Source organism: Triturus cristatus, chromosome 5_2 (assembly GCF_964204655.1).
Source record: "Triturus cristatus chromosome 5_2, aTriCri1.1, whole genome shotgun sequence".
Lineage (NCBI taxonomy): Eukaryota > Metazoa > Chordata > Amphibia > Caudata > Salamandridae > Triturus > Triturus cristatus.
The window spans coordinates 472629492-472653353 of NC_140588.1; the positions used below are offsets into that span (position 1 = coordinate 472629492).

Sequence of the window (23862 nt, forward strand, 5' to 3'; positions counted from 1 at the left end):
AAGAGAATATAAAGGCTTAAAATGAGCTAGCCAAACCTCTTCACTCAAGTTTGGTGAGAAAGCGGTTGGACCCTCTAGTGAACCTGATCTGACCAAGTTCCAAAACTCAGAATAATCACGCCTATCTAGAGCATCTTTTATATTTGCCCATTTGAGCTCTTCCCACTCAGTCTTAGCTGACACTATCAAAGCTTTGTAGGCAATTCTAGCCACTCTTACACTCGAAACAGAGCCGGTTTTAACCACTCTGACGAGCTCTCTTTTGGCCTGTCTACAAGCTTTATTAAACCAATGGCCCTCTTTATTTGTTTGTGGCCTGTTGGTTGCAGAGGTGTAGAAGTATTCTGCCAGATTTCTAGTTATGCTAGAGTGGATATGTTCCAAATCCTGGAAGAAGGATATGTCATAATTCCCAGGGAAGAGAACAAAGGCCTCCCCCAATTTGGGGACTACACAAGAGTAAAGCTCAGCCACCTTACCAGGATTTGTCACAAACCTCGCTCATCTAATACGTCTGCCACCCGCCACAGAGACCAGATTCGTAGCAGCAGGGGTGTCCAGCTTCTCCCTGCCGAAGGAATGGCCGAGTTTGTGTTTTAGTTCAAGAGAGAGGAGGTTGTGGTCGCTATCAACCCTCTATAGGACCCGGAAAGCCCTTATTTGGGACCAGAGTTCGACATTGACTAATATATTGTCAATAATAGAGCTCTTCCCAATTCGGTTAAATGTAAAGTGCCCAGGGACGTCAGGGGGAATTCTACCATTGCAGGCCCTAAGAGAATGGGCTGCCAAAAGCTTATTTAGCTGCAATGTTAATGGGGTTAAGCTCCTGACTGGGTACGCCTGACACTCCTGAATCTGCCAGGTGGAGTCTTCGTCCAGGGAGGCTGAGGGAATTCCTGCCAAAGGTTCAAAGTGGCAATTAAAATCGCCCCCTTAGATTCTGTGAGAAGTTAGTGGAGTGGCTGCTAGGAGTTCATCAAGGGTTTCTAGCATGGATAACTCCAGCTCGATAGGGGGACGGCGTAAATATAGATTAGCGATCAGCATCGAAGAGCCGTCCATAAATTTAAGGCTAACGACGGCCTAAGACGGTCCCGCCCTTGTCCCGGGCTTCGCCCGGAGCGTCCCGCGCGCGTCCCGTGGGACGAGGATCCACTCGAGGCTTTAGCACCTCCTGGCGCGTGAAAGCAGCATCAGCGGCGACCTCCGGGAGAGCGGGGCTGCTGGGGATTGTAGGCGATGTCACACGCCGCAGCGGAGGGAAGCCCGGCTGGGGGGAAAGCCACAGAAGGGACGGCGTAGCCAAGCCCGGCCAGGATCCAAGGATTGCACAGGTAAGAGTTCCACAGAGAGCCTCGGCCCCACTCAAGGCTTTAGCGCCTCCTGGCGCACGAAAGCAGCGTCAGCGGCAACCTCCGGGAGAGCGGGCTGCTGGGGATTGTAGGCGATGTCACACGCCGCAGCGGAGGGAAGCCCGGCCGGGGGGAAAGCCACAGAAGTGACGGCGTAGCCAAGCCCGGCCAGGATCCAAGGATTGCACAGGTAAGAGTTCCACCCTGGTAGTCCAAAATGGGATATAGTTAGGGGTATAGGGCAAGGTTTTGTTTGAGTAAATAAACTAGGTTATAGCCGAAATAAGGTTAGTAGGACAGGGATGTAAATAGGAGTAGATGACAGTTGTAGAAAAAAACATAGTTGAGGGAGGAGAACTGAACCTGGTATAGGAAGAGGAGTTAAGAAGAAAGGAAATATATTAGATTAGGAAGTAAAAGAGAATCAAGTTAGATATGCGAATCAAGGTAGGATTTTTTTTACTTCAAGGTTATTCATGAGGATGGATTAGACATGCTAGGATTGAGAACATTTCTGAAAAACAGGAGTTCTTAAAGAGATTTTCTCGAGCATCACATACAACCAAAGAACCACTGGGAAAAGCGGATTATGAATATGCACTTTAAATTAGTTTAACCTATTTGTTTTATTTAAACAAGTAAGTGAATATTCTCCCTTAAAAAATATGGAACATCAAACATTAGAAAACAAAAAAGAGATTTGCAGGAACCCACCTCGATAGGTCTGCCTTGTTTTCCTCACTCTTACAGTTTGTGTGTGTATTTGTTTTTATCGTGATTTAGCAAAGGCCCAGATTAAGGAGCATTGGCAAAGCCTGTAGATCTGGATTTAATGTACTAACACATGTAAAACAGTGCTAGCACAATAAATTCTGACAAATGTAAGCTCAGATTATTTTAAAACCTCTTAGTTTTATTACAGTTCTATGACTGAGAAAGAAACGTAAGGCTATAGCGAAGGGTCCTTTTCCAGTAAAACTACTAGAACCAAAATAGGGCACTTTACATTGGACATCAATACGGAATCGAGAAATATAAGCGCGCGTTCAAATTACCCGTCTCTCTTTTCCACTGGACAAAGAGAATGCACTAGGCTGCCACAATTTAATTAAAGCATTCAAAACTGTATCACAGAAAGAACTAGTAGACTGTTATCACAAACATAATGGTAAAGATAGTTTACACCTCAAAACTGATTAGTGAAAACGTTTGGAGAGTTCAGACCCCTTCATAAAATTCAGTGATTTGAAACTCATCCAGACACTGGTGAGGAAAAGGTAGAGGTTGCCGTTCGAGGAGCCAAAATGCTATTTCCAGTCCAGGAAATCGATTCAAAGTTTCCTTTCTGAGTTTCCAATCTTTCAGAAGACACAGTGCCAAGAATGAACCAACAAAAGTAAAAGCTTTTGTCGGTTCATTGTTCATTCTTTTGATTTGAATTATTGATTCAATTTTTTTCAGGTTTTGCAAATATACATGCCATTGTCTACTAACTTCTGGTCAGCAAACAGCTTGATTGATTCAGCAAGTGAGAAAGAAAGAGACGTCAAAACGTCCCTCCCTCCTCCCACCTCCCTCTTCCCCATCACAACCACGATTCCTATCTGTCAGTCCTTGTACTCTATTCTAAAGCTGAGTGCGCTCCTTAGCTATGCTTGGGGGCATGAGTGGTGGACTTTGGTCCTGACTCAGTCTGTTCATATCTCGAGCCCCCAGGACAGACTCTCCATGGAGTCTGTGTTGCAGCCTGAGCTCTGTCCTCTGATCAGACTCTGACCTCCTCTGTGACAGGCGTTCCTGGATGAAGCAGAGCTCCTTTGCCCCACTGTGCACCTCTTATTTTGCCACTGTTGGCTCTGGTACCTCCAGGCATGGACATGTCGTCCCGCCTTCCCTTCTTCAGACTCATCGCCAGTTGTGCTATCTTCACAGAACACGTACATACTCACTTCTCTACTGCAACATTCTGACACCGGGTGTAAGTGTAGTTTCTTTCTACCACTGATCCTTATTGGCCCCCTGACAAAATCTGCGGCAAACCCAGAGGCATGCTTCAGGATCAGTGCACCTGTGTGGGCCCCACAAGATGGCGGCCACCAAAGTAGGCCTCTCCTAGGCCCTGCGTTCCCCCTCACATGTTGCTCTTGCTCTGCTCTCTCCTCTTCCTCTGTGTGCAGCTCAACAGACTATAGAAATGTTATTTTGAGATTTTAATGTTGCAATTGCAAATAAGGTGCTGTGCTTCTTTATTCTTTGTAAATGGTGAAATATATAGCTTCTGGTCTACTTTATGCAGTTGCCATAGAATAACTGATACATTTTAGGGACTATTTTGTTGTCATTCCTTTTCATCCCGGATGTCTTCATTGTGTAATCACAGCAAATCACATTCAGATAGCCTTAACAAGAAGTCTTTGTGTCTTGAAACTGTCGTGCCAGATCCACATTTCGCGATAGATCTGTGATGCTGCATTCCTCGCTTTCTTTTAAAGAATGCTATATATGACTGTTGTAAAGGAGTTTGTTGAGAAATATTTCATTATAATATTTTCATTTATCTTCCAGGTCTGCTCAGTTAAAGAACGCCATGCCAATGAAATAAGAGACCTTCCGAGCCGCTACGTTGAAATAGGTATTAGTTTGTGCTACATGAGTAAATTATGAGTAGAAATCAGAAGAAACATTAAATACTCACAATTGTACGTTTACTGGGGACGTGAATACTCGAGGTTTGCCCATAAAGCTGTTTGATGTCTCCGTTTCAAGACTTCTTCGAGATCTGTGATTACTCCTCCCTGATAGCAGAACTTTGCTTGAGAGCCTCAGATGGTTCATTTTGGTGACTCATACACCACCAGCTGTGTAGTAAGTGACTAGCAGTGGTGCTGCTCAACAGAAGACAATCCCACATTTCCACCCCATTGGCTAACACCCTGACAGAGAAGCACTAAATTGTGAAAATCCCTGCTCACTTTAGCCTGTAAGCCTTGACCAAGACACTGTGTGTCCTGCACAGGACCTCTCTAGTGCTAGCTTTATGGATGAAGCAAACAGCAGCAGGCCTCTACTAAGGCACTCTGTCCCTCACAGGACGCCTATTCTGATAACTGTAGTGACCCAGGAAATAGCTGCAGCCCTCTACCAAGGTACTGTATCTTGCAGTGAAGACCTATTCTGGTAACCGTAATGTCCCTGCAAACAGCAGCAGGCCTCTACCAAGTCACTGTATTCAACAAAGGATTATTCTGTTGCAGCCCTCGTTGACGCTGCAAACACACAGATCTCTGGCATGCTCCAGCATGTGGGTAGGCTGTTCACTTCAAATCTAAACGTCTTGTTAGGATGTTTGTTATGTAGAGTTTTACTTGTTATCTTTTATTTGCTATGACTTGTACTGCAAGTGTATATAGGCCATCTCAGTAGTCCATAATCTAGTGTATCAAGGCATGTGAGCTGTGTAAAGGATGTTTAGAACCTTCAACTTGCTGTGCTCTTGTGACTTGAGTGTATTGTTGGTTGGAAGAGTGGTGCAACATTGATTAAGATGCACGTCTATCTTGGATTCAGAAGGAACCTCATTAAACATTTATTTCAAGAGATGTGGTAACTGTATCTGATTCCGTAAACATTTTTCTTGCTTAAACAAGACAATAGAAATGAAACTGTAATGTTTTTTAAAAATGTAACATGTTTCCTCTGTCATTTTTTTGTTGTTGCAGTTTTTCAGTTTGACACCGACTACTACATCAGCGGCCTAGCACCCCTCTGTGACCAACTTGTACTCCTGTTTTATGTGACAGAGAATTCTGATAAAGAGGTGATTTGGTGTCTGTTTCTTTAAAGTGCACATACACACTTAGTTTGGTTTCCTTAAGGTTGCTTACCAACATCTTTCCAATTGTTAGACCCGAGGATCTGTTCTGTCACCACCGTTATGCCTAGACAGAGCTCCTCTCATGGAACCACCAGAAATCTGAGTTGACCTCTTTGTAGCACCTAGAACTTTCAACTTTGGAGGATGTATTTAAGTGCGAAAAACTGCAAGGAAACAAAACTGAATTGTTGACATAGCTAATCATTCCCCTTCATGCTATAATTTGTGTGGCCTGCTCATTCGCCTCTCAAAGTCAAAGTCAAAAACCACTTTATTCGATTAATTAAAATCATAAAAGTATGCTATACATATACAAAAATATTAAAAATCTTATAAATAGCTATTATACAGGTAAAAACTATTCAATAACAATGAAAATTCATAATCGAACATAGCCAACTTGAGCAGTTAATACAAATTCATTGTCTGTTAATTGAGGGGATCAGTGTCTTGTACATTTTTTGTCTGACCCTCCTCTCTCTAACAGACGCTGCAAGAAAGCTGGCAACACAGAACATAATTAATGGAGACTCTACCAAGTATAAAAACATTAGGGCTGGCTTGCACTGAATAAAGTTCATACTTTTTAACAATGGGATAATAAACCTTTTCCAGGCATGTTTATAAAATGAACAAAAAAACATAAAGTGCGTGGTGTCTTGAGGAGAGAAGTCGTCGCACTTACAAGGGGCAACATCTTCAGGTCTACTCCAACCCTCCACATCCCATAGGACCATATGTATTTGGTTAAACCGCAATTTGGTCAACAGCCATCTATGGAAAGGATTGGATACTATTGTCAGATATAATGACATTCCTGGGGACAGGGTTACCAAAACATGCCCCCTGACAGAAGATTTACCGAGTTCTACTCCCTCCCGCTCGGCCTCCCTTAATTTAATGAAATTAGATTTTACCCACTCAAGGTCAGCCTTACATAGGGATTCTGGGTTAGAAAAAATGTCTGGTCTCCCCATGTATGCGGCTAACATTTCTATGTTAGACAACCACTGAATTTTGTTCCTATTGTCTAACCTAATGCAGTCCTTTAGGATTTTATGATTAAGGGAGAGGTTCGGATTTAACCATATTTTGATCCATAGCAGTATTGGGGCTAGTTTAATTATATCTGCTATGTAACCAATCCCAAGTTCCAGATGTACTGAATATTCGCCTCTCGTATCGCAGGCAGGGACTGACTGAATAGGGTTCGTAGATGGAGGATATTAAGCCTGAATATTGCTGACTCATTGTTCCAGGGGGAAATGTAGTAGCTAGGTGCTTGAATGGTTCTACCTTAGAGCAACTCCTGAACTGCACCATAATCACCTGAGACGTTTGGTCAGATAGGTATTAGGCAGCGGAAGATGCGAGTCACAACCTGGCCAAGTTTGGGGTGGCGACCACCATCCGTTGAAGGTTAACTATTGTGACTGAAGGCAGGACCACACGTGTCATCTAGAGAAGGCAGTCAATGCCATTTAACTGAAATTTTGTTGGTTGCCTATGCATCTGATCTTGTTCAGTTCAACAATGAAATAGGATTCTGTAGAAAAGAATAAGTCACATGGTGCCTTGCTGTGCACTTGACGCTGAGTGTTATCTCGGACCGAGGCTGGGTGCCTACTTGTAACCAGACAAATCCCTCTGTACTGGAATGTAGGCCCCCGAAGAGTTTGCTTCTAACAAATTGTCTTTTGTTATAATGCTAAATCTGAACTTATTAGGAAAACTTATTGGGATGGGGTTGCGATGGAAAGCATAGTACAAGGTTACATCAAAAACGAATTTGAATACACAAGAACTCATGTGTTTCACTTCTATGAATGTAATTTGTACACTAAATTGTATCCACTACATACATCTCGAAAATGTCAATCAAAGAATACAGCTTTTTTTCAGAAAGCTAAATTAAAAGGTTCTTGCAATGTGCTCAAAGGAGGTGAAAAAAGACCTTTAGGTGCAAAATACAAGGTCAAATGATTTGTCAACCTCCTTTGTTCTCATCATTGGTGCCATCAAAATTAAAAATAAGGGATCAGGATAGGCAGATGTACTCTTTTGTATTTGACACTGAGGCAAACTCCTGGTTAAACTGTCCCTATGTGTATGTGCAGTAGTGTGTTATCTTCATCCTTTACACTAGCACTACTGTCCCTCATCTGATCCTACACTTAAGGTGTGCTTAAACGCGAAAAATGTATGTGGAGGTAAAAATAATGTGTTGTGTATGGCTCTGACTGAGAGCCATTAACGTGAATGTTTCAAGTTCTAAATCTAATAATTCATAGCTGTGATGTAGAAACGGTAAGTTGTGGATCTCATTATATATGTGTCTATGTGGGAATACTTGTAGAGCGCAATGTTACTCCAAAGAGTGTCCTGGCGCTAAGCTGAACGGTAGTAGCATGGGAGAAGGAAACTTAGGGGCAAGAGAAAAAAATGTTTTCAGATTTTTCCTAAACAGGGGAGTGGATTCAATGCTTCTCAGATGAAGAGGCATTTTGTTCCAGTAGAAGGGCCCCAGGAAAGAGAGAGACTTACCTCCTAGCCTGGACTTTTTAAAACAGGGAACTTTGGGCAACAAGAGATAGGCGGAGCGAAGATTTCTACGAGGAGAGTAGAAGGAAATCCTACTTTTAAGGTAACCTCGTCCTTCTCCGTAAAGGGCCTTCTGTGTGATGAGCAAAGTTAAAAAAATTATTCTTTTCCTTACAGGGAGCCAGTGCAGGCTCTTCAGAAGGTGTGACACATACAAATTTCGAGGGAGCTCAAAGATGGTACTGGCTGCTGCATTCTGGACACATTGGAGCCTATCCAGCAAGAAGCCAGGCATGCCAAGATAGAGTCAGTTCCTATTATCCAGCCTGGATATAATCAGAGCTTGAATCACCTGTTGTCTGGCAGCTTTGGACAGAAAGAACAAAAATGTCCGTAGAAGACGCAACAGAGCAAAACAAGCGCCAACTACTGCATTAACTTGAGCGCAAAATATTAGCTGGTTGTCCAAGTTAAACCCCAGATTTTCACCACCAGGCTGTTCGCTGAGGAGGCAGCAGCGTCCGCTGGCCAGAAGACATGTAAAGGGGTCTCCGCCTCTTTACCAAAAAAGAGTAGCTCTGTCTTACCAGCATTACATTTCAGCTGGTTAAAGGCCAGCCAACCGAAGACAGCTGCAAGGCAGGAACTGATTAACAAACCCAGGCAAGGCTCATTAGCCTTCCATGTAAACAACAACTGTGTGTTGTCTGCATAGGACACGATTTTAGCCCCCTGTGATTCGGCCACCTCGGCTAAAGGAGTGAGGTAGATGTTAAACGGGGTCGGCCTCAAAGCAGAACCCAGTGGGACCCCCACCTTCAGTGAGCGTGAGGAAGCTGAGAAAGCGTTGCACCAGACATCCTGCCCCCTCCCCTCTAGAAAAGATGCCAGCCATTTCCAAGCCAAACCCCTGATGCCAATCGCGTGAAGCCGGGTCAGGAGCATCTGATGCGACACCTTATCGAAGGCGCCGACAGTTCTAACAAAACCAGCAACGCCTTCTCACTCAATCAGTAATCTTAGTAAGTGCAAACTACTCACCCGTGAGGGTCTCGAAGTGCTGAGGAGGGGAAGGGTGGATCTGTGGTTTAGTCGAAGAGCCAGGTCTTGAGGTCCTTCCTGAATTGTGGCAGCAATGATGATTGCCTGAGGTGCAGAGGCAGGGAGTTTGTGGTCTTCGCAGCGAGGTAGGAGAATGATCTTCCTCCAGCCGTGGTCTTGCATTTCTATGGGATGGTGGCCAGGGCCAATTGGTCAGAGCGGAGATGTCTGGTGGGAGTGTAGAAGGAGAGCTCACTGTTGGCACATCATAACGGAATTCCAGGCTTATCTGGCAGGGCTCTGTGAGAGGCTGTCAGAGCAGCGATAGAATGCAGGGCGCACAGCTTGTGAAGGAGAGGAAAGAGACAGCACAGAAAGTGGTGGGTTTAGGCGACTGAAAGCCAGGTCTTTTTTGGGGGGGAAGTGCTGGGAGGAGAGACCATGTTATGTATGCCTCCTCCATTACTCCTTTGCCTCTGCGCAGCAGTTGAAAGCAGTGTCAGATGATTTGGGGCGGACATACAGTACATAAAATTATAGATGGATTAACAGCGAATTTCTGATATTGTTTTTACCTTGGGGTTCTGAGTGTCATCATAGACAACTCAAGTGTTGCTCTCATTGGCTATTTTATGTCTCTCAGAACCCCTTGCTGAACAATATCCCTGTAATTTACTGCTACTCATCTATGATTCTATATGATATGTGTGGTTCTACTAGAGAACATTGTTTACACCAGTTTCTAAATCTGGTAACTCACTGCTGTGATATAGCGGCAGTTGATAAGAAAACTCATAACCCACTATTGCTACGCAGGCTGACAGAGCTCTCTAAGAGCCTGACAGAGCAGCACTGTGTGTCTGTTTTGACTGAAAGCAGAAAACACAGCTGCAGGAGGGAGAAGGAAAGTAGGGATGGTGGTGGGGTCTGGTTACTGGTGGCATGTTAGGTATTTATTATTTCACATCTGGGTTAGGAAGGAGAGGCCTTGTTATGTAAGGCTGCTCTGATTACTCCTGTGCAGTTGAATGCAGGGGCAGATGATTTTGGGGGTCATACATAACATGAAATCATAGATGGGTAAAAAGTGAATTACAGGGATGGTTTTCACATCTGGGTTCTGAGTGACATCATAGACAACTCGAGTTTGATCTTGTGGTCTATTTGATGTCACACGAAACCCAATAGTGAAAAACATCCCCAAAATTCACTGTTACCAGATCGGGACTGGGAACAGAAGGTATGCTGTCAGCCCTTTATAACAAAAAGCAGACCTCCTCATTAATAGGGCCCACAAGACACACAGTTATAATATGGCACACAGCGCACACCAAACTGGGCTGGCAGGGGGTCATAACACAACTCACTCCGCTCTGGGATGCGCGAAGGCTGAGGAGCCTCCGGAACTGTAAGGGGTTCCCACGCTGGGACGCAATTGGTTTATCCACAGTGGGGGACATGTGGCACAAAGGAAAAGTAATCACATTTGAGTGTCTTCAACAACAGTACGAGTTGACACCCTCCGAAGTCTTTAGATATATGCAGGTGAAACTCGCGCTTCAAGCGGCCTTGACACCGGGCGCTGAGGTCCCGGAGGCAACCCAACTGGAGGATAGGTTGTTGACAGATTATATGCACAAACAGGCTACCTCTCTCACATACCGAAAACTAATTAAGAACCTACCTGATCCTACCAAGAGACTTCGGGAAAAATGGTCCCGGGATGTGGGAGATCTTGATAACACTGATTGGCAGGAGGCACTGGCTTCACCAAGGGAGGTGGGAATACCTTCAAAACTCAGGTTGGTGCAGCTTAAAATACTGCACCGGACCTACTACACAAGGCTCACTCTACACAAAATAGGTACAGCTTTAAACCCGTATTGCCTAAGACGCTGTGGGGAGGAGGACACATTTTACCATACCCTGTGGCAATGCCCAAAGATCAGGGAGTACTGGGTTAAGGTGATGAGAACAATATCGCAGGCGGAGGAAGTATCACTAATACCTGAGCCCAAGAGATGTTTATTAAATATTTGGGAGCCGAATGATCTTACCCGCACAGCACAGACTTGGGCCACATTAGGGATAATGTTTGCAAAACGTAATATTGCACAAAAATGGGGCTCAGCAAACTCACCAACACTCAAAGCATGGTGTAAAGATATGGACTCAGCTATGGTGGCCGAGAAAACAGTGTATGTTAGTCGTGGCTGTCCGCAAAAGTGGAACAGGGTTTGGGGGAACTGGAATAAATTCAGGGGATACATATGTGCACCGCCAGGGGTAATGGAGGAAGAGGGCGATGATGATGATGAAAATGAAATTGAGAAGGGGGATTGAATGCAGGGGGGTCGACAATAACTACGTTAGGAGGTTTGATTATGAGCCAGTGTTAACGGAATGTCAAATGCGGAAATGTACCATATGTATAAGATGTTTCTATGACGTGTGTCTTGGTTCTAAGCAATATAATAAAAATAAAAAAATCAACAACAAAAAAATCACTGGTACCCTTCTATAATTCTGTATATAATATGCTGGAGACTCTAAGCTATCTATATTCTACTGTTTTTTTGTTCTTGTTACCGGTACTTTCAGACGTCACCACGCACCTATAGTAAGAAAATGATACAACCAGACGCTTTTAATAGGTTATTACAAACGACTTCTGACGTCACATTGCTCAAGGGGGAACAGTGGCCTTCAGTCAGCGTAAAGGAAGTTGGTGCGCAGGAGCCCAAGCACTGTTTGTGTGTAGCAGCCATTTGTAAAACAAACGGTAACTTTACAGAGACAGTGTTTGGGGTCGTGTTTCAACTTCACTCACTTCTGAATGCGGGCTGTCTGCAGGAGCAAGCTGCGCCTATCCATCTAAGCCAAAAAAATTATTTGTTTCACGTGCATAGTTTGATGAACTGGTTTGTTCGCTCTTCTGCCTTACAACCGTGAAATAAATTGGTTTTTTTTTAGATAGGCTGGCACTGGTGCATACAGGGGCATGTAGTTTTGATTTCAACACTGAAAATCCCAGGATGCAAGTGCTCCTGGATAGAAAGGCAGGACTGTCAGAAGGTGTCACACGTGACATGACACGGTGGCACATGTCAGCGAAGGATGGTAAAAGAGACCCATATTTTTTTGGGACAAATCACCTCCTTCCTTTACTTTATAAGGATATTACAAGTCACCTCTGAGTTCTTTGACCTATAAAGGCATTCATTCTTCGACGTTGTCCCTCTGTATCGTTAGGGCACTCCTCCGTGACTTACGGTATCCTTATAATGCACAGAAGGGGGTATTTTATTCCATATATTTTTGTGAGACACTCCTAAAGTTTAAAGCTAGTAGTCATGGTTGCTCCCCTTTTTCGTGAAATACAGTGAACACATTTCCGCACCCTACTACTGGTCATGTCACCTTTGTATCTGAACTAGCAGGGCTTTAAGTGGGCCGGGTCTGAGTACCGGCAGTTTTTTTTAAGGGGGCCTCGAAACTGGTCTCTATCGGGCTCTGTTTTGTGCCCTGGCACAGGCGGTCCGTTTTCTTTTTTTTCGGACTGCAGTGACGCAGGCACATCAATGTGCGCATGGTGAGCGGTGTAGGGGAAGGGAAATCCTTTAAAGAGAGCCATTCTCTCTCTGGATTTCCCTTCTCTTTGTGAAACTCAGGAGCAGCTACATTGTCGTGGTGTCACCAGGGCTTTAAGTTGAAGTTTTTTCAATATTATATACAAGCCATAGTTGCTGCTTATTTATCTATTTTAAAGAACAAAGGTCCTTGGCATAAAAGGAAATAATTCGAATGTTTCAACATAGACTACAATGAGCACTATGGAGGTTCTTTCAATGTCCAGCCGGACAGAGGAATATTTATTCAAGTGAGGTAACAAGATGGGCAAAATACAAGGCACAACAAAGATGGCGAACGGCATAGTCCTGTACCGAGCGTTTGAAAAGAAGGTATAAGTGGTATAGATGCAGGAAGGAAACAACAGGCAAAAAGAGGGGAGAGAGCAAAAGGCGGCTTACATTTACATAATAATACTATGTAAGCTCAAACCAACAAACAGCACACTCATTTTTTCACAATGGTTAAATAGTGGTGTTTGTTACATAGGTCGACGTTTCGATCCCTAGCTCTCAATACTAAGGGATCATCATCAGGACTAGGAATTGAACTGTTGCCTGATAGAAAGTGTCAAGGAGCCTGTAGGGTAGTAAGACAGGAAAAAGGAACAACAAAAAATTGGTAAATAAACAATAAAGCAAGTCCACCTTACTACGAACAAAACTGGTCAGGAGACCGTTAGAGGGGTGTAAAATTCCGCTACGTGAAGAGGGTGAGTGCATGTACATGTGAGGGTACACATGCGGAAGGAAATGGCAGCGTTGTTGCAGTGCAGTGCAGTGACGCACAAAGTGAAGACAAGACCAAGGAGGTCAAGGACGGTGAGGAAACAGGTGGGGACGTGAAGAGTGCCCGTATGGATCAAACAGAGAAGATGCTAACGATGCGTGGTCTGTCATTGCAGGAATTACAATTCGAGAAAGATGCTAACGACGCGTGACCCATTAGACAAGGAATGGATGTGTGTCCTACCGAGAGAGGAGGGTGAAAACAATGGTGGTGGGACGGAGGGGGTGGCGCCGTGCTGTTGGGAGCAAGTTAGTGCTGACGAGGCGGGATCCGTGTGAAGTTTAGGGAACCGGGTTCAGGTGTGAAAGGGGGGGGGGGGGGAAGGGGGGGCGGGGTGTGTGCTAACCTGGGAGCCAGCTCGCAGTGGAACTGGGAAGGCTCGGTGAATGCCAGGGGCAGCTCAATGGGTGCCTGGAGTTCGTCGGCAATACGTGAAAGCCTGACGAGGGCGTCTGGAACAGCCAACCGATCAGGAGGGCTGGAGCTGGAAAAGGAAAGGATAATGTTGACGGGACCCCAACAAAAATCGACTAGTAAGTTCCGGGGCCGTCGTAGGAAAGGGCTTACCTTATGAATAAAACCAGGGCGCAAGGGGCCAGAACCGAGTGTTCAAGGGCCTGCGGTGGACAGTCTATGCAGCGGAGTGGGCTGCCAGACAAGGCGGGACCGGAGCTGGGAGAAAGTTAAAATAAGGAGATTATATGGGGGAGCACATAGTTTGCGCTCTGGCGGATGGCGTGTGGATCAAGGCTTACCTCTCAATGAGTAGCTGGCGGCCGGAGGAAGCACGGGTCTGCTTTTCCGTTCGGCGTGATAGCAAGGAACAAACGGGACTGTGGGTGTTTTAAGGCGGGCCCGGGGAGTGGGCGAAAGCAAGGGAGGACTATGACGGGGATCGGGAAAGGCCGGCGGCCATGATGGAATGGGGAGGAAGGTGAGGGGCTACGTGAGCATGCTTTAGGAATAGACAATTGTCACTGGAAGTTGACAAACCGTAAAACAAAGGGACACATAATAAAATGAACACAATTGACTTGGAGGTTGATGATAGCAATTGTCAACAAGGGGAAAAAAGCAGCTGAATATTATTTGCATAATTTTACAAATCAGGTTTAGGCATGGAGTCCCAGCGGGGGTAGTCATGCCAACTTATAGTGACTGGAGCGAGGAAAACAGGTGATTCACAAATCGCACATGATTACAGTAAGGATGTCCAGTCTTCTGTTCTATTGAGTCCAGTGTTGATAGAATTGAACAGAATGATTGTCTTAAGTTCCTCTCTGTTTAAAAGTTGAGCCATGTTGCCACCTCTTGGAGGTAACTTCAATGATTTGAGTACCGTCCAGCGCAAATCGTCCTCATTGTGGTTGGCCTCAGTGAAATGTTCAACCAGGGGGGCGTTCTGTGTATTGCATCGGATACGGCTTCTGTGCTGACAGATTCTGGTCTTGATTTTTTGGGTGGTCTGTCCGATGTATATCTTCAAACAAGGGCATTGGATAAGGTAAATGACATTGCAGGAATTACAATTTGTGAAAGCTTGACAATGCACTGTAATGTTATCAAATGTGAAACTTTTTCCTTCAATGGTGAACACACAGACATTGCACGAACCGCATTTGGAATGACCAACGATGGGGGACAGACCCCAACTGGCAAGGAGGGTAGTATTGGGAGCGACAGGTAGTGCAGCCCTGACCAGATGGTCCTTCAGATTCTTGCTTTTTTTGAAGGCAAATAGTGGTTTATCAATAGTGAGATTCCCTGCATTTAGAATGGGCCAGTGGTGTAGTATCGCTTTTCTCAATTTGTTGGATACCAAAGAGAAAGTGGTCACACAGGCAATTCTCTGCAGTTCTTTTTTGGGTTTAGGAGTCAAAAGCACCTCCCGGGGACAATACCAAGCTCTTTTTGAAGCATTTTTTACGATTCTTTTAGGATAGCCTCTGTCTTTTAGTTTGGAGGCCAAAACAGCAGATTCTCTGAAATAATCAACCCTACAGGAGCAATTTCTCCTTATTCTCAAAAATTGAGAGTAAGGCAATGAATCCCTTAGAGCCCTAGGGTGATTGCTGGTGTAGTTTAATAGGGTGTTGCGTTCTGTGGGCTTACGGAAGAGGCGTGTGAGTAGTTCACCATTGTCATGGAAAATCGTAAGGTCTAAAAATGCTATGGAGGCGGTGTCAGTGGTGGTAGTGAAAGATAAACCAGAGCAGTTGTTGTTCAGCCAGTGTAAGAATTGGCGTAGAACATCGACGTGCTGTTTCCAAATGATGAAGATGTCGTCGATGTATCTACGCCAAAACACGATGCCTGGGAAGAACGGATTGGAGGCAGTCAGAATGACATTAGTCTCTAATTGGTCCATGAAGAGTATTGCCAGATTTGGGGCAAAAATGGCCCCCATTGACGTGCCTTTGATCTGCTGGTAGAAGGTGTTATTGAAGCTGAAAAAATTACGGGTTAAGCAAAGTTCAAGAAGCTGTAGTATGAAATTGCTGGGGACAGCATGTGGGCGTGGACGTGAGTCTAGTGTTTTTTGGATTACTAGAAGGGCAGCAGTCTGCGGGATATTAGTGTACAATGACTCAACATCCATAGTACACAGAGTTTCAGTCAAAGGATCGAAAGGATGATGCTCAACCATGTTAATCATTGCCATCGAGTCTCGGACAAAGCATTGAGTGGTGGGGATAAAGTCTTTAATGAAGAAATCTACATAAGAACCCAGTGGTTCTAAGATCGAACCGCAGGCAGAAACAATGGGACGGCCCGGAGGGTTTGAAATATTTTTGTGGACCTTGGGTAGCGTGTATATAACGGGTGTGCGTGCTGACTTAACGTTGAGAAAATTAAACTCCTTTTTTGAAAGGAAGCCAGCAAGGAGACCCTCTGTGGTTGTCTTGAGGATCAAACCCTGAATCTCTTTAGTAGGATTCGATGCCAACTTCAAGTAGTGTTCTGTGTTGTCAAGTTGGCGTTGGATCTCCGATATGTACGCTGTTTTTTCCTGGAGCACTATTCCACCACCTTTATCTGCACTTTTGATGATCAAGGAGTCGGTGTTCTTTAACTGGGTGATAGCTTGTTTCTCTTTGCGTGTAATGTTAAATGGGATGAACCTTTTGTTGTTCTGTAGATTAGAGAGATCTTTCAATAACATTTTCTCAAAGGTGATTACCTCTGGGGGTACCATACTGGCTGATGGTGAGAAAGTGGATGGGGGCCGGAAGGGAGTATTAGCCACTTGATCTGGCATAGGGTGCAGTTGAAAAAATGCTTGTAGGCGGATGCGCCGGAAAAATCTGAGAAGCTCAGTCTGTAGGTCCATGAAATTGGGTGGAATTGTAGGGACAAAGGATAAACCTTTTTTGAGGAGAGAGAGTTCGTCGGGGGTCAATGAGTGAGAGGAGAGATTGAAGATGGGAATCACATCAGTATGTTGGTTGGCAGAAGTATCTGTCATTACCATTGGTAAAAATTGTTGCGTGTGCGTCTCTCTCCCGGTGGATTGTACCACCGCTGAGTTTTCTTCACTCTGCCTCGTTGGGGTTGCTCTTGTTGGCCCCTGGCTAAAAAAGTGTTTTGATTTAAGCCTCCACGTCTAGTGGTACTAGTTCCCTCTCCTGGACATTGAAAGAACCTCCATAGTGCTCATTGTAGTCTATGTTGAAACATTCGAATTATTTCCTTTTATGCCAAGGACCTTTGTTCTTTAAAATAAGTTATTACCCGAGGTCCCTAGGCTACCAAAACGGGTCCCCTTGTTCTTTTCTCTACGCTTATTTATCTATGCCACTAACAACCATTGACAAAGCGAAAAGTCCTGACTTGTTGCTATGATGTGACTTGTATCATATATCAGGATGCAATGACAGAAACAGCAAAATACAAGTCGGGCGGCACACTATGCTAAGCACAGATTTGTAGTTTATATGTTCTTAAGCCACGCCCTTAATTACATTGACCACGCCCCTTTGAGAGACCCCCCAGTTTTTCCATCCCACTGAAAGCCCTGTGAACTAGGGATAACTAATTACCCCCAAAAAGATTGTAGATAATATATAGAAGTGTACAGAGGTTCCCCGGGCAGTTGTTTCGTCATCTTTTCATGGATTTAGCGCTTGAAGCATTCCTCTTAGCTCCTAACTGGTGTCTATTAAGGTGTTATTTATGACCTAGTGCAGGAGGAAGCTGGTTCAACATGTCGCCTGTTGTTGATGGAATGAACTATCAAACCTGACAGGAGATTTTGTTGTAGTCATTTATAGGTTACTAATTTGAGAATGTATTTGCATATGTAATGCAGAGTTGTAAAGAGAGGACTGGACATAACATTTAAGATAATGCAGATGGAATGGTTCCACTATCACACAATTATTTGCATTCATGTTATTCAATATGGTCTGTGCTAATGTGGTCATTGTAAACAAAGTCTGACTGGTTTTACATTTTTTCAAAGGACACAGCAAGGCCTCGACTTGACATTATTCAACCACTTCCGGAGTCGTTTGAGGAAATCTCATCTGATGCTCTGACGGTCAGAGGTTTCCAGGAGAATGAGTGCCGAGACTACCGCCTAGGTAAAAGAGTTCTAGCTCTTTAAACTCTTAAGACATTTGTAAAGCTCTAGTCAAAAAAATTGTTAAAATTATATAAAAGTGAATGATCATGTAAATAATTACTCTGCTGTACTTGCAGCCAACAAGAGAAACATGTGTTCTCCTTTGTCTGCGTATTAATCTACAGGCCACCTCATCAGATGCCTCATTTTCCCCTCTCACTCAGTGAACAGATGGCTAAACTCATGATTGAGCATGCCAAGGTCCTCCTCGTAGGCGACTTCAATTACTGGTACAATGACCCTAATGAAGGGCCACAATCGGCTGAGATGTCTGATTTCCTCACCAATCTAAACTTTACCCAACAGGTCTCATCCCCCACCCATCTGAAAGGGCACATCCTTGACCAAGTTTGGACTAACGGCCTGACCACTTCCATCCCCACAATTGCTCCTTGTATTGGGTCTGACCACCACTTAATAAAATTTACACTTGTATTCCCGTCCATCCAGAAAATCAGCACGGCCGAAGGTGGCTTCTCTAGGAAATGGAACACTGTCAATAAAAAAGATTTCCTTGAAACGCTATCTAACACAGCCCCGTCCCCTGGCACTGACATCAATGCCATGGAAATGAACGTATCTGAATGGCTACTTAAAGCCAGTAACAAGCACGCACCCCTTAAATGGCAGCAGGGTGCCCGCAATTATGTTAGCGGACGACACCCTGCTGCTATCCAAAACCCCTATGGGTATACAGAGGATTCTTGATTCCTTCGTGGCCTTCTGTACTGATAGGGGGCTGGAAATTAATGCGGCAAAAAACAAATTCATGGTTTTTAATCCGAGCCAAAAATTGCGGCCAAATCCGCAATTGGGAGCTGTACGGCTCGAGAGAGTAGCCACCTTTGAATACCTTGGTGTGACTCTCAACGAAACCATGACTTGGGGATCTCATCAGAGTAGGGCTAACCTCAAACTAATACAAACCACTGGGGGCATCGCCCGGAGGATGACTGGTTCATCATACCGTCCATTGGGGGCACTAATCCAGATATATAAGGCCCAGGCTAGGGGAGCGATAATGTATGGGGCGGAACTATGGGGTCACACGTCTTGCCGGAGTCTGTCACTAACGGAAAATAAGTTTATAAGACAGATAGCCGCACTCCCGCCCAGCACCCCGCTCCTCCCCCTGAGGCTTCATTTGGGTTTACGACCGTTAGCTGATGAAATAAGCCTGAGACCCATAGCCTTCTGGCGTAGGCTGTGGAGTAGCAATGATCTTGCAGAATATCGGGCGGAACTGGTCGAACTTCTGAATCACCCAAAAGTGCTCAATATCCCTTGGGTCAAAAACATCCTAGCCACTTGCATGGAAATAGGGCTCCCTGATTTATGGACTGAGCCAGCGAAAGCCGCACTAAACATCTCCAAAAAGTCCCTGGCTAATGTATATCACAAACACAAATTAGCCAGGGCCCAAGCCACCCAGGCAGAAGGGTCCTTATCCTCCGTGTTTCTGCAAAGCAAGGATCTCTATAGGTTTGAGAAGGTATTGGATCTTATTTCCCCTGTACTGGCCCGGAAGCTGTTTCTCCAATGGAGATACGGCACACTGCCCTTCCGGTCTTTTACAAGCACCTGGTCATCGGCTCCCACCACAAAGCAGTGTCCGGTTTGTGATGCTACGGAGGAAACTGACTTGCATGTGGCTTTCTTCTGCCCAGCCTACAAGGTAGCACGAAAATACTGGCTCCTCCCGCTGATAAGGAATATGGGCTGCAGGGAATATGCACCAATGTATAGGATTTTAAAATCTGATGTCTCTGGCCCAACTGTCTTCGCACTAACAAAATTTCTTACCAACGTTTGGCATACGCGTAACCGTATTCTAAAGGCGTTGGGTCCCTCATAAAAAAAAAGGGAAAAATTTCTTTTTTTTTTTTTTTTTTTTTTTTGTAGGTACTTACCCTCCTCAACTAATATTCCATTTTCTTATAGGTCTGCCCTGATAAACTAACCAATTAACCAATTGTTTTAACAATGATGAATTAAATTGCCTATTATCTCTTCTTTGATAACTTCTGTTTAATAACTTTTTAATTCTTAAGTGCTAAATTATTTATGTATTTTATCTTGTATGTACATATTTTACTTGTGCTTTTATGGTCATCCGACCGAAATAAAGCTATCAAAGAAGAAGGGCCACAATCGGCTGAGATGTCTGATTTCCTCACCAATCTAAACTTTACCCAACAGGTCTCATCCCCCACCCATCTGAAAGGGCACATCCTTGACCAAGTTTGGACTAACGGCCTGACCACTTCCATCCCCACAATTGCTCCTTGTATTGGGTCTGACCACCACTTAATAAAATTTACACTTGTATTCCCGTCCATCCAGAAAATCAGCACGGCCGAAGGTGGCTTCTCTAGGAAATGGAACACTGTCAATAAAAAAGATTTCCTTGAAACGCTATCTAACACAGCCCCGTCCCCTGGCACTGACATCAATGCCACGGAAATGAACGTATCTGAATGGCTACTTAAAGCCAGTAACAAGCACGCACCCCTTAAAAATCTTAAATTAGCCCGTCGTGCAGACGCACAGCGATGGTTCTCCACTGAACTTAAAACCCAGAAATTGGCCTTGCGCCAACTAGAGAGGCAGGGGCGACTGAAGTGTTCCCCCAACAAAAAACTCCTTTATACTACAGCCCGGAATGAACACAAGAAGAGCATCCTTACGGCCAAAGCCGCCCACTTTTCTACGCGCATCCTCAATTCCAACAAAAGCTCTAAAGAAATATTTACCATAATTAATGAATTATCCAACCCAGAGAGAATCCTTCTGAAGGTTACACCCTCCCAAGCACTTTGCAATTCATTAAATGACTTTATTGAAAAAATCACCACTATCAAGGCCAGCATTCACCCCAAATTCTCCCGTCTTGCACAGAAACAACTGTACTATCAGCTGTTTCCCCACTATTAGCACTGATACCTTCCAGGATCTCCTAGCGAAAGTCAAATCAGGTGCCCCTTCTGACTGCTGCCCACCACATATACTCAAGGACTGCGTTGCAGTCTACCCGGGCCCCGCACTCGCCCTTCTGAACTAGTCACTCTCATCCGGCCAAGTCCCTATTGCCTTCAAGAAAGCCATAGTGGTACCCCTCCTAAAAAAACCTGGAGCTCCTGCCTAACTACCGCCCAATCTCCCTGCTTCCGTTTTTGGCGAAGGTATTAGAGGCCCATGTAGCTAAATGTCTATCCAACTTTTTGGAGGAATCTAAATTCCTGAACCCTCATCAGGCAGGGTTTTGGCCGGCTCATTCCACTGAAACCGTAATCCTCGTTGTCCTGGACACTCTCCGGGACAACGCCGACAGAAGCTCCCCTCAGGCACTGGTATTATTGGACCTCTCCACCGCCTTTGAGACGGTCGACCATACTATATTGTCTGACTGTGTCAAACATGCTGGTATTCAAGGTGCGGCGGCTCGCTGGCTCACTCCCTTTCTGGAAGATCTCTCCCAGGCCGTCCGTCAAGGACACTTCTTGGGTCCCCCACGCAAAACTACCTGTGGTGTCCCACAGGGCTCGGCTCTCTCTCCCCACCTGTTTAATCTTTATATTGCCCCCTTGATTCAGTCCCTCAAAGACAGGAAGGTGACGGTTTTCAACTATGCAGATGACCTTCAACTAGTCTTCAAGATTGACAACTCACACAACTCTGTCACCGATTTCCAGGCCACAATGCTGCACATCCAACAATGGATAGACCACAACCACCTTAAATTAAACCCTGGTAAGACAGAGCTTGTTCTCACTGGGGACAGTCATAAGTACTGGGGTCCACACTACTGGCCACCAGAGCTAGGAACCCCTCCCTCCCCTTCCCCCTCGGCCAAAACACTAGGTGTCACCTCTCACTGAAAACCCAGGTTGGCACGGTTATCTCCAAGTGTTTCTTTTCAACTGCGCAAGATCAGGAAGATACATCGCCTTCTCACTTAGGAAGCACTGATCCAGGTCATAATAGCCACCGTCATGTTGCACCTGGACTATGCCAACTCTGTATACTTGGGTATGCCACTGTACCTGCTCAAACGGCTTCAGATGGCCCAAAACCAGGCAGCCGGACTGGTCTTTCGACAACCTAAATGGCAACCAGCAACCCCCTTGCTGAGGAAATAGCACTGGCTCCCCATTTCCCAGCGCTGCGCCTTCAAAACAGGCTGCCTCATCTTTAAATCCCTGCATTGCTATAGTCCCGTATTTATTAACAGCTTGATATTTAGGCACACTCCCTCACGCAACCTACGATCTGCCCACCTCTCACTCCTCACCACCCCGGCATTCAAGCGGGTACGTCAAGGAGGCCGCAGATTTGCTATCCTTGCCCCCAAACTGTGGAACTCCCTGCTGCTGGAAATACGGTCCTGCACCAACCTTCTGCAATTCAGGAAGTCCCTCAAAACATGGCTATTTGCACAAGCCTACATTTAATGTATTCATCAATAGCACACAGAGCCTTCTACAGCGCCATGAAACCACCCGGTGTACATGCGCTTTATAAATCATTTTTAAAATTAACATTATAATTGAGCCAAATGGTGTAAATTAGCTACCATTGCATTTAGATGAAACCCAAGTAAAATGTGTGTATTTATTTTCGGGACATTGCGAGTGAAAGTAGGAGTAACCTCCCAGAATCAAGGCCTGTCCTTGCTAATGTCCGACTGAAAAAACACACTTATTATATTCTTCTGCAGGTGCAGGACACACGAAGCACAAATGAATAAATTATGCAATCAATTTGCACCGCCTAAGCAGTTAACTTGCTTGGGAAAACGTTTGGTAAACTAAAACATGGATATTTTTATATACCCAAAAAGAACTAACCTCAAATTAAAATAGCAAAAATGAATAGAGGCCTAACACCAGATTAGATGGCGTTGTTTATTTATAAACGTGTACATTCTACAAATACATGATGCAAATGTGTAAAATGCATAGCTAGTGTAGATCACAATATAGATGATGAATTTACTAACATTTAAGTAGGCCAGTGTCTTTAAACTGTGTTGCCCGTTTTTTAATTATACATAATTATGCGAAATTCAAGACAGACATTTGGCGTTCTATTTTAGTTTAAATAAAAAAAGTCAAGATACACAATCGCTGCATACAGAAGATGCTCAGATCGTGGCCTGTTCACATGACATTTTTGCAGTAAACGGTACATAATTATGGGACCACGGAGTAGTAGCTTAATTTATTACATTTCTCCACATACGCCTAACTAGAAGTCCCGCCAGATTACGCTAGTGTAAAGTAAATTTCTCACAGATCTAATTGGCACCCCAATCAAAGAATGCAAACTAAACCTAAACGTGAAAAAAAAACCTCGCTCCAGAGAAGGCAGCTTATTTCGAACGTTTGGCCCAGACAAAGGAGGACACCCTCTCTATGAAAACATTCCTTGCAGGCTCTGTCCGTAAGAACAAGCATTGGGATTGCCAATAGGTCTCGCCTTTGGGAACTTATAAGTATTTAGTTATGCAGCACAACAACAACATCAACTGTTGCATGGCTAAACACTTATAGGGTCCCAAAGGCAAGACCTATTGGCTATGCCAATGCTTGTTTATAACACAAGCTTTTTTGAGCTTGAAGAGATTTCCATATTGTGTTGGTCACCCTAATGTGGATGTTAATAAGAGGCTACATTGTGACAACAAAATATGGAACAGTGGCCTTCTGGCACTAGGGGTAGCAGAAAAGTGTGCCCTCTTGGGTTCTTCTATAGGTTGCAGTTTAGATGGCTAAGCCAGAGAGCTCACATTTCCAATTCCGTGGCTAAGTAGCTCATTCACTCAAGGTTTTCACTTTGCACTCTGGGATATGCAGTCCTGCTGCTTCAATTCTAAAATGAGGTCTATGTTTATCAGAATGCGACAAAAGAACCTGGAACGATTGAGCTACTCGAGGGCTTTAAGACCATCTCTGGTGAGTGTGACATATTCACAAAAAACTTTAAGCGAATGTTATCTGGACTATACA

General features: G+C 44.6%; 1 protein-coding gene across 1 annotated transcript in view; it reads left to right on the plus strand.

Moving 5' to 3' along the window:
• The window catches only part of VPS41 (VPS41 subunit of HOPS complex), an 828363-nt gene that overhangs the window by 474848 nt on the left and 329653 nt on the right, over positions 1-23862 (plus strand). Inside the window, exons 10-12 of the mRNA XM_085607440.1 lie at positions 3921-3987; positions 5075-5172; positions 17693-17813. Of these exons, the coding sequence (XP_085463566.1) occupies positions 3921-3987; positions 5075-5172; positions 17693-17813 (286 nt within the window). The remainder of the gene's footprint in view (positions 1-3920; positions 3988-5074; positions 5173-17692; positions 17814-23862) is intronic.